The following is a 10,955-nucleotide window of genomic DNA, read 5'->3' as shown; positions in this document are numbered from 1 at the left end:
AGTATTTCAATATACACGATCAACTGCGCAAACAACAGGGGTGTAATATTTGCAGTCGTCCAGTCCTCTGGCACCAATCCCTTATCTGAGGAGGATTGGAAGATAGGGGCTAGAGCACCCGCAATTCCGACCCTTACTTCCCTCAGTAACCTAGGATGCATCACATCTGGACCAGGTGGCTTGCCTATTTTGAGGACTGTCAACCTTTTAATACATCCTCGTTATCTATTTTTACCCTATCCAATATCGCTACTGCCTCCTCCTTTATTGCGAGATTGGCAGCATTCGCTTCTCTAGGAAGATGCAATGCAAAGGATCCATTTAGCACCTCAATCATGTCCCTAATTGACCCACCTTTCCTTTGACTACCTTTTTACTTTTTGTGTGTTTATAAAAAAAACTTTTGGGTTCCCTTTTATGTTAGCCATAATCTATTTTCATAATCGCTCTCATTGGCCCTCTTATTCCATTTTTTTTAGATCTCCTCTATACTTTATGAACCTTCAATTGTCATAACTCTTTTTTGGTAACATCTATATTTTTAGTCATCCAGGGAGCTCTAGATGGTCTTCCTTTCCCCCTTATAAGAATATGTATACCCTGTACCAGAACCATCTCCTCTTTGAAGGTCTTCCCTTGTTCATTTATTGTTTTGTCTACCAGTTATTAACTTCTATTCACCTGGGTCATATCTTTTTCAACTCACTGAGGGCAGCTTTCCTCCAGTTAAATATTTTTACACTTGTTTGTTTCTTGTCCTTTTCTATAACGATTCTAAACCTAAATGATACAATGATCATTGTCCCCAAATGTTCACCCACTGAAACATGCTCCATTTGCCCCACTTCATTGCCTAGAACTAGAGCCAGCAGCTTCTACATCTGGAATCCGCATATGCTTCAATTTTCATTTATTATGGAGCAGATCTTTTTGTCTCCTGTGTCAACAAGCTTCTTTCCTTGTTAGGCTGGAAACACACTGATCAAAAAGGTTCTCTTGTACACATTTCAGGAATTCCTCCTCCTCTTTGCCCTTTACACTGTTACTATCTATATTAGGATATTTGAAGTCCCATGGTCCTTCCCTTAATTTGCCTCCAGATTTGCTTCTCTATCCCCTTTCCACTATTTGGTGGCTTATAGTATACTATAATAGCTCTTAATTCTAAGCAAGTAGACACTACTTTGGCCCCTTAACTACATCGTCCCTCTCAAGTACTATATTAGTTTATTCTCCCAACTATTGAACCCCTATGACAACTACATCTTGACACTTTGCTGTGCCTCCTTGTGCAGTTATTTACCCCACAGTGCCATGCACCTGCTCTAGAGTGCACTGCTCCAAGATGTCACTCTCACTGGTATTCAGCACTGATAACTGGTTTGAGAGTGCCACATTCCCAGAGGATTCCTACACTGCCTGTTTTTTCCTAACCTGCCGGATGGCCACCTATTTAGTATTCTCCTGAACTCTCTGTATCTACGGGAGGTACGACCTCCTGGAACGTGCACTTCAGGATATTCTCAGCCTCCCACATGCCCGAGCCACTCCTCAAGCTCAGAAGGTGGTTTTCCATTGCCTTCCTCACAGTTTTTACCTTCAGAGTATATCTTCTCTTTAGTGTGCTGCAACCAAAGCTAAAGAACCCCACCAACCAATAACACTGAAGGTGAGGGGGCAGGGTGCATTTGCAGTCATCAGATTCAAGTACCATAATAATAGAAGCCAAATACTGCAGGTGCTGGAAATCTGAAATAAAAACAAGAAATGCAGGAAATACTCAGCAGGTCTGGCAGCATCTGTGGAGAGAGAAACAGAGTTAACGTTTCAGGTCAGTGATCCTTCATCAGAACTGGCAATTATTAGAAATGTAAAAGGTTTTTAAGCAAGTAAAGCTGGGGTGGGACAAGAGATAACTAAAGAGAAGGTGTTGATAGGACAAAGTCACAGAGAATAACTGACCAGAATGTCATGGAGCAAAGGCAAATGGTGTGTTAATGGTGTGGTGAAAGACAAAGTGTTAGCACAGAGAGGGTGTTAATTGACAGAAAAATGAACAAGCACAAACTTGAAAAAAAAACAGTGGGTAGGCACAGTAGAAACAAACTAAAATAAAATAAACAAATTTTAAAAAAGAAAAAAATAACTAAAAATAAAAATGGGGCTCGTCATGCTCTGAAATTATTGAACTCAATGTTCAGTCCAGCAGGCTGTAGCATGCCTAATTGGTAAATGAGGTGCTGTTCCTTGAGCTTGCATTGATGTTCGCTGGAACACTGCAACAATCCCAGGACAGAGATGTGGGCATGAGAGTAGGAGGATGTGTTGAAATGGTCGGCAACCAGAAGCTTGGGGTCATGCTTTCAGACTGAGCGGAGGTGTTCTGCAAAGAGGTCACCCATTCTCTCTGCAACACCTGGTCCACTCTTCCATTACCCCCACCACCTCGTCCCTTTCCCACGGCACCTTCCCATGCAATCACAGGAGGTGTAATACCTCCCCAACTACCTCCTCTCTCCTCAACATCCAAGGCACCAAACACTCCTTTCAAGTGAAGCAGCGATTTACTTGTACTTATTTCAATTTAGTATACTGTATTCGCTGTTCACAATGTGGTCTCCTCTACATTGGAGAGACCAAACACAGATTGGGTGACACCTTTGCAGAACACCTCCGCTCAGTGTGATAGCATGTCCCTGGGCTTCTGGTTGCTGGCCATTTCAACACCTCCCCCTGCTCTCATGCCGACATCTCTGTCCTGGGATTGCTGCAGTGTTCCAACGAACATCAATGCAAGCTCGAGGAACAGCACCTTATTTACCGTTTAGGCATGCTACAGCCCGCCGGACTGAACACTGAGTTCAATAATTTCAGAGCATGTGGGCCCCACTTTTTATTTTTAGTTATTTTTTCTTTTTTATTTGTTTATTTTATTTTAATTTGTTTAGTTTGTTTCTACTGTGCCTACCCACTGTTTTGTTCATGTTTGTGCTTGGGGCCAGGGCTATTCATTTTTCTGTCAATTAACACCCTCTCTGTACCAACACTTTGTCTTTCACCGCACTATTAACATACGGCTTGCCTTTGCTCCATGACATTCTGGTCAGTTATTCTCTGTGACCTTGTCCTAACAACACCTCTTTTGTTATCTCTTGCCCCAGCCTCCCTTTACTTGCTTAAAACCTTTTACATTTCTAATATTTGCCAGTTCTGATGAAGAGTCACTGACCTGAAACATTAACTCTGCTTCTCTCTCCACAGATTCTGCCAGACCTGCTGAATATTTCCAGCATTTCTTGTTTTTATTTCAGATTCAAGTACCACTTCTGTATGTCCCCAGTATTCAAAGGCAGCACTTCGCCTCTCCTTGCTGGGGATGTCTGCAGTGGGTCTTGAACCCAACCCTCTGACTCAGAGGTAGACATACTATCAATGAGCCAGTGGCTGCTTCTTTGTGACAAATTTACCCTGCCGGAGGTCAACCCAGTAATTGGAGGCCATATTCTAGTTTTCACTCACTGGGACTTTTGGAAGTGGGGTTCAAATCTTCACCAACTGACTCAGAGGTGGGAATAGTATCACCAAGCCAATCTTTAGCTAGAAGACATAAGAAACAGCTATAGTATGATGCATATGAAAGGACAGAAATAGGATGGATATGGTCTCAGTACAGGAACCGTTAATCTCATTCGGGGTTGGACTAAATAAAAAAAGCATTTTCGATTTCTTTAGTTGGCTCCTTTGTCACAACCTGTTAACAAATAGATTGCCTCTCATTGATCAACACCCGCCTCAACAACAAATATCACACATGCAGAACTCAAGTGGGAATTTATATTCTTCTGTGCAATATTTGCTATTGCTATTTTATCATCTTTATTGAAAAGTTGTATGATAGAAAAGTTCTTTGCTAAGGTTGTGGTTTGAAAACATTTCAGCTGGTTCTTATATTTTAAATGAGAGATCATCAGAGAGACTGGAGCATAGAGAAACAAAGAGAAAAGCTAAGAGGCAAGCAATTTCTGTATAGAGGTCGAAGCCAAAAGAGTGTCAGGGGAGAGAGAGAGCGACCTGGACAAAGACTTAATGATAAAAAAAACACCAAGAAAGACACTAACAGATGAGGCTAGAGGTTATTGGTTGCCCATATTAGTGGATGAATGCTTTGCACATGAGTTAATGATTCCACTTAAATAGCGTAAGAATATCATACAAATGCAATAAACGTTTGTCCACCATTATTGCCAGTAGTAATTTCTGCGTTTAGACTATGAGAGAGACTCTGAAAGATACTAGATAACGGAGGTACAGAAATACAGACCCGGGGACCCCAATGAAAGGCAAAATAATCTAACGAACAGGAGCAGAGGAATTTGAAGGGATGGAGGCAAAGAGACATAGAACCCAAAGGACAGTGCAGATAATGGTGACAGCAGTGTCAGTTAGCAAGCTACCCTTTGAAGGGCAATGAGGAATGACGCTTGCAAAGTGGAACTAGGCACAGTGGATTCGGTCAGTCACTGACGTAATCGAAATAACGGAATAAAAAGCGGATCACAGTGAATCCGATCAGCAACTTCACAAACCGCCTGTTTGGTACTGAGCGGTGAGTAGCCCCGGGTGCGAACCAGCAATTCCACTTTAGCTTTGTCTGGATAACATGTATAAATAATGCAGTTTTACTGGAGGAAACAATGCATTTTAACTTTTCTTTGCAGTTCGGAATTATGCAAAGTTCAGAGTTTTTAAAACGTTTATTGCAATTATGTATTTAATAGAAAGCTGTACTTTAATTTTGTTATATACATGTATATTAACGTACGGTGCTCGCTTATTCCCATAGCATTTGGCTCTGCTCTGTACACTCCGTGAGAAAGAATTTACCCAAACCCTGTCGAGGAATGAAGTTGCTGTCGGCTTGTTGTGTCTTTTGCCTGCTGGTGTGCATCGCGTTTCCTGATGCGGCTTCTCGGGTCCAAGGCTCCCCGGTGGAGATCAGGAGTAAGTGGTTGATTTATCCAATTGGTGATGGGAAAATTGATTTGTGTGTAGGCGATTTCTGCTAGCTCGTCCTAACTAACAAAAGTGTGATTGCAATGCGAATACAATGAAAAGACAGGACAGTAAAAGTGTTGTAATGCTACAAGTATCTTTTTTGTAGGGTGGTGGTGGTTGGCTGATGCTTGTTAAAGTGGCGTGGAGTTGACAGACTTGAGTTATATGGGGTAATTTTGTTCCAAGTTTGTCTATTCTGGAGTTTTGCTCATCAACCACAACAACTTGTACCTATATAGCGCATTAATGTAATAAAACATTCCAAAGTGCTTCACTGGAGCATTAAGCAAAATTTGACACCAGCCACATAATGTGACGTTGGAGCAGATGGCCAGAACCTTGATTCAACAGGTAGGTTTTAAGGAGTGTCTTGAAGGAAGAAAGAGTGGTAGAAAGATGGAGAAGTTAAGGGAGGGAATTCCAGAGTTTAGAGCCTATCAGGGTGTGGTGGGTGTGCTGCCATCAATCTTCTGTACTAATGGAGGGGAAATGGTGCCTGGTGTGCCCACAATGTCCAGATGTGCATGCAAGGCAGGAGAGGTTTCAAACGGCCAGAGAAAACTGGACATTGTGACCTATACCATCAGTTCCATGTCACTTTCCAGTCTGGGGGAGAACAAAGTTCTGTGTGGAAATGCTAACATTCACAAAGAACTAATAGTGATTGTTGTTGCTAACATTGAGGAAACATTAGAAGTTTGAACAGCAAGAAACTTAATGCTTCACTTCACTCTAGTTGCAATTATGCTGCAGTTGGTGCAAAGTCAAAGTGATGTCAGATGACATTTTGCAGGTTGCTCTGCATTGCTTCTCTAAATGTAATCCATGCAACTGCACACCAGAATTGTACTGCACTGTTGGTGTGAATATAAAGGTAAACCACTTTTGAAAATTTTTTGTACCCTGATTTGGAAACCTTAAATGTATTCTTGTGTTTTAGTAAAGCAAAATAGAAAAAAGATCATTTTTGTGAGAGTTCAGAACATTATTATGTCATGTTTGAAATTAAAAAGTTTCAAAGTATTTCAGGAGGGTTTTTTAGCTGTTAGGAAATAGAGAGGGCTCCTTTTCATCTTGATGTCCCACTGCAATGATGGGATTTATGTCAGTAAGTTGTGCGTTCCCAAAAATGGTTAACCAAACACTTCCATTGTGTTGGTAGGTGCTGTTGCTGTATAGATATCAGATTACATTAGGAAGTTCAAAATACCAATGAAGGGGAAGTAGGCATGCTGAATTGGGGACTTGCTCAGGGGACAGGACTGTGCAGTACCTTTTCTACCTCTGACACTTGGCTATTTGGGTAGAGTTATATTCCAATACCAGTTGCAATAGACTTAAGTTAAATTGATGTGATCTTGGCTTGGTCAATAGTCATTGCTAACAGCATTAAATGTCCCACACAGATCAGCACTACTTTTGCTCCAAATTGTTACTCTCACTATAAATGCCAGTGGATGAGAAATGTTGCAGCTGGAGGTGCTCCTCTTGAGGTTGAAGTAAAGGAATAATACAAGTGCAGTGTAAAAGGAACATAGTTGCATCAAACTTGGGAGTATATGGTGGGAGAACAGAAAGGAAACTTGATCTTGCATCTAAATTGTACTAAAGGGAGTACTCAGTGGGGCAGCACAGAGGCTGGGAGAACTCTGGACAATGTGAAGAGAATGTAATCCTTCATTTAATCCATTCTACACCTAACCTAGGCATGCTTGACAAAGCAGAATAGAGAGTTTAATTTTGCATCTCTTCTGTGAAGTACCTGACCTGGGGTGCTTGATGCTGACAATGTTATACAAACACTGGGTTCTGTTCCCCAGCACTGATGTTTCTCAATTGATGAGTGTAAAATTTACCAAGAAATTTTTTAAAACTGGAAGATAATTAGTATATTTATAATTATGACAATGCAATTTTCCTCTAGTCTCTTTCTGCTCTGCAATATGATCAGTCATATGTTAATGTGGGTCTTGATCGAAATGTTCCATGGGCAACCACAACAGAAGTGAGGGGTGAGATTTATTATTTTAAAATGCTGCAAATCTAAACAGAGAAAATACACAGGTCAGTCACCTATGAAAAGAAAATGCAAGTTATTGATAGGGTTGGGTGGGGGGAACACCTTTTGAAATGGTACTCCTCTCAGCCTCATTTACATTAGAGCAGTACTACCAAATTTGGCCTCAAAAGCAGTGCTGCACTTTGAAATAGCATAAGTTAAATCCTAGGTTTCCCCTCTTTTGGAGAGGGGAAAAGGAATGTTTGAGAGATCACTGTTGCTGTGCTGTATAAACATCAACAAATTACTCTCTCAATGTCCTAGTAAATAAAAGAACCACTTAGTGTTCTACAAAGACATGTAGATGATAAGACTCCAGGTTTAATCCCTGGTCTGTACTGAATTGGCTGGTCTTACCCAGGGCAGTCTCGGAAGGAATAATTATTCAGGATTCCTAAATCTGATTGTTTTCCAGTGACCCATGCCAGAAACTCAACATGGATATGGTTTCTGGGCGAGGATAAATTCAGCTTCAGTCAACTAGGTTTCCAGTAGTTATTGTGTATGCTTACAGGGAAATGGCCTCTTAGCGGGGGTGCAAAGTCACTGTATCTTAGCAAGCATCAAAACCTTGAGGAGAAAAAGTGATAGCATTGGCAGTTGAAAAGAGTGAAAAAGACAAAATAAATTAAGCAGTGACCAGATAATACCAAGTCTAGGTTTTAAAAGCTGTACGATTGTAGGAGGAAATTAATGATTATAAAAATAAAAGGAGGAAACATAAGAGGGAGCCTTATAAAGGCAGATTTGTCAACCATCCCTGGACAGTTGGATTTCCTTGTGAGACTTAGCAGTGTTATTGATAAGAGAGTTTTCCTAATCCACTGAAGGTATGGCACTGCTGCTGACGAACTTAACTGGCTATCGAAGGAGGTTTTATTGGTTGCATTTTTGTTTAATCTCTACTGCTTTGTGATGAAAATTCATCTTAATCAACTTAAAACCTATTTATTGTTCAGGCCTTTTACAAATATAAATAAAATCAAGCATATTGGCTTAAGACCTAAGGTGCTGATAGAACCTGGTAACTGAAAAGCACTGTTTGCAGGGTGCACCCTGGATGTCGAAGGTAGAATCAGGTCCTCCAGAATTGGTTGAATTGGTATTTTTAGATTGTGAAGGAAAATTGTTTATTGTGTGAATGGTAAATGTAGAACAGAACTATTGGGACCTTCATGCACCTATTTTTCAAATCTGCTTGAAATTGTCAATAAAATTACTGGAATAATAGTTTGATAGTAAGTGTCTAGCTAACTGAGCTTGTACATTACTAGTCACATAATCATAGGAAGGATATTATTGCCCTTTAATGAAGATGGTGGAGGTTGCTGAGCCGTGAAGATGCTTTTGGGTATTAAGAATTTAAGTTAACAGGTTAAAGAAGTTGGACTTATTTTCGTTGGAAGTGACATTGAGCTACAAATTCTTATGCATTTCATCCATTTTTCTGGCATAATACTGCTGCAAAGCATAACAATTTAGCAGTGTGGTGCCCTGTACCAATCTATACAGGCAAGGGTCCCACCGTTAAATTCATGAGACCCTTGTATAGATATCCCAGGCAGATGCTTAAAACAGGGGTTAGGCCCCTTGAATATGTAAATGAGAACCTTATGCCCACTAATGACCCTTTTTAGAAAGTTGGCTCCATTGAGAGGGGGAGGTGTTGGGACCTCCCCAGCTCAGGAATCTTCAATGGCCCCAGACCAAATGTAGGTTTTGCACATTTTCTTATTTAAATAAAGAATTTTCCTGAGGAGTTGGAGTGTTTCCCCTGACTCTCTGGAAGTCATGTAGCCCACTCTAGCCTTGCTTTTGGGATTTATTTGAGGGTGAGGCAGGCAGTCCTAAAATTGAAGTTTTCAATTGAGCAAGCTTCCTGTGGGAGTGTGACAAGTATGCTGATGAGGCCCAAGGATCAATTATTCTCTATCCCAGGGCTTCTTGTTGAACAACAGACTAATTTCTACCCCTTTTTGAACAAATTGAAGTTTTGAACATAATGAAGGGAATTAGCAAGGCCAATCAAAGTAAATTGTTCACTGTGTTGAAGGAAAACAAATTAAAAGATTTAGGATGTTTGGAGTAAGGGGGAAATCAGCTGGAACATAATAGAGCATAATAGTTTAGGGATAAATTACTGAGGAAGATCATTAAACAGGTTAGTAGAAAAAGGTTCAAGAGTTGTGAATTTCTGTAGCGAGAAAGGATTGAGGGAATTAATAAAAGGTAAGTTGGATTGAGATCAGTGGAAAAACTGGTAGTCTTGTTGAGCTTAATGGCTTCTTCCTTTACCCTAAAAATTCTTATTTTGATAAGCTTGCCAGGTTAGGCACTTTGCAGAAACTCCATTTTCCTCTTCATAAATAACACCATTATCTATCTTAAACAGAAACATTGTTTTTTTTTAAGTTTCTTTCTTTTTTTTTGTTTTGTCTGTATATGGTAGGCTCCTCTCTGTACTTGAAAGGACAGGTGGGTAATCTGTTGCCAGGCCTCAACCAGTGCCGCTGTAAACCAGGCACCAGGAGGTGTACAGAAGAAGCCAATTACTCTGTTTTCCGACATCACCTTTTTCCTCTCCTTTGTGGGGAGATGTCCGGTTATTAACTCAAGCATTCACCTGACATTAGTGTTGAGATTAAGAACTGGCCCTGTACAGCTTTTGATGTCCATTTTAAAAACCCTTTCCTCCTCTTCAAATGAACGGTCTGCCAACATTTTATTATCTGGTTCTAGTGAATGGAAGCTGGGGAAAATACAGAAGAGCAAGGCATGAAAGACTTCCAACACCCTTGGGACCATACCTAGTATGGGTCACTGCCTTCAGGACAAGGGAGATAATTAATTTTGATGCAAAGTGAAAAGTTCTTTTGCAAATATTTTTTTCTTGCATCACAGGAGCCAATAACAATGCAAAGAGCTGATAATATAAATCCTGATGCCTTTTTTCGCAGATGCTGATATTGATTCCTCTTGGTATACTGGACGTGGAATAAGGCCTGTGGGCCGTTTTGGAAGGAGAGGACTAACCTTGGAAAACATCAGAAAATATGAATTTGGCACTCGTCGTGTCTGCATCCCAATCCAAGAAAGTGAAGACTCCAACCAGGATGAATAAACTAAACTCTTGCCTGTAACTCTATACTTACAAAGCCAACTTTATAATTCTCAACTTATCTTCTGTAATTGTGTAATGAAAGCAAGTCACAAACTAATGACTCTCTATCAAGCATGAACAGTATTAAAAAGCTAATGTCCATCTTCTATAGAATGCCAAAACTTTTATTGACTGCTGGAATCCAAGTAAAATTTTGAGTTTCAACCCAATTGATTGTCAATGTGCATTCACAATACTATCCTGCCATTGCCCTTCTGTATTATTTGGCAGGACCATAGGGAAACATTTAGGAAATAGTACAGCCATGTCAGGGACTGTTGTTCTACTCTTCACTTAACCTGCATCGCCCCTCAGATCTCCAGTAGATCTCAACTGGTTATCTTTCTCTTCTACTTATTCTCCCCTTTCACTTTGCCCGTGTAATTTTTGATTCTTTAGTATTTTTCAATTTTTTCATTTGTTTTACTCTGAAAATGTTCTTTAAATTTTGCTCACATTCAATACCAAAACTATTCTTTTTAGTTTAATTAATTAAAATGTGTCCTTTTTATTGTGACTGTTTTGCATTCTGAGCAAGATATGTCAATACATGTGAAGTACCCATTTTCTTATATTGCAGAACCACCCATTAAGGACAGAGTTTCAGGCAAAAGAAAGTGGTAAGACCATAGCAGTATCTGTCTTCATTATTCATACATCTGCTACTTGGAAATAAGTTGT

At 40.1% G+C, this 10,955-nt stretch overlaps 1 protein-coding gene across 1 annotated transcript; it reads left to right on the top strand.

Annotated features, from left to right (window-relative positions):
* Window positions 1–4,901: 4,901 nt before the first annotated feature.
* On the top strand, window positions 4,902–10,235 carry prlh (prolactin releasing hormone). The gene is made up of 2 exons (XM_068034608.1): window positions 4,902–5,001; window positions 10,072–10,235. Exons 1-2 carry the CDS (start codon window positions 4,902–4,904, stop codon window positions 10,233–10,235), a joined length of 264 nt encoding a protein of 87 aa, XP_067890709.1.
* Window positions 10,236–10,955: the final 720 nt, after the last annotated feature.

The sequence above is a fragment of the Heterodontus francisci genome, chromosome 7, assembly GCF_036365525.1.
Source record: "Heterodontus francisci isolate sHetFra1 chromosome 7, sHetFra1.hap1, whole genome shotgun sequence".
Taxonomy (NCBI): Eukaryota; Metazoa; Chordata; class Chondrichthyes; order Heterodontiformes; family Heterodontidae; genus Heterodontus; species Heterodontus francisci.
Note: the sequence above shows the minus strand (reverse complement) of the source record. Positions and strands in the feature narration are given on the sequence as shown.

Bases quoted from the DNA above. Each gene is read 5' to 3' on its own strand.
- prlh (XM_068034608.1), top strand. From the start codon at position 4,902: ATGAAGTTGCTGTCGGCTTGTTGTGTCTTTTGCCTGCTGGTGTGCATC. The intron at 5,002-10,071 runs GTAAGTGGTTGA...CTTTTTTCGCAG, and splicing joins CTCCCCGGTGGAGATCAGGA to ATGCTGATATTGATTCCTCT.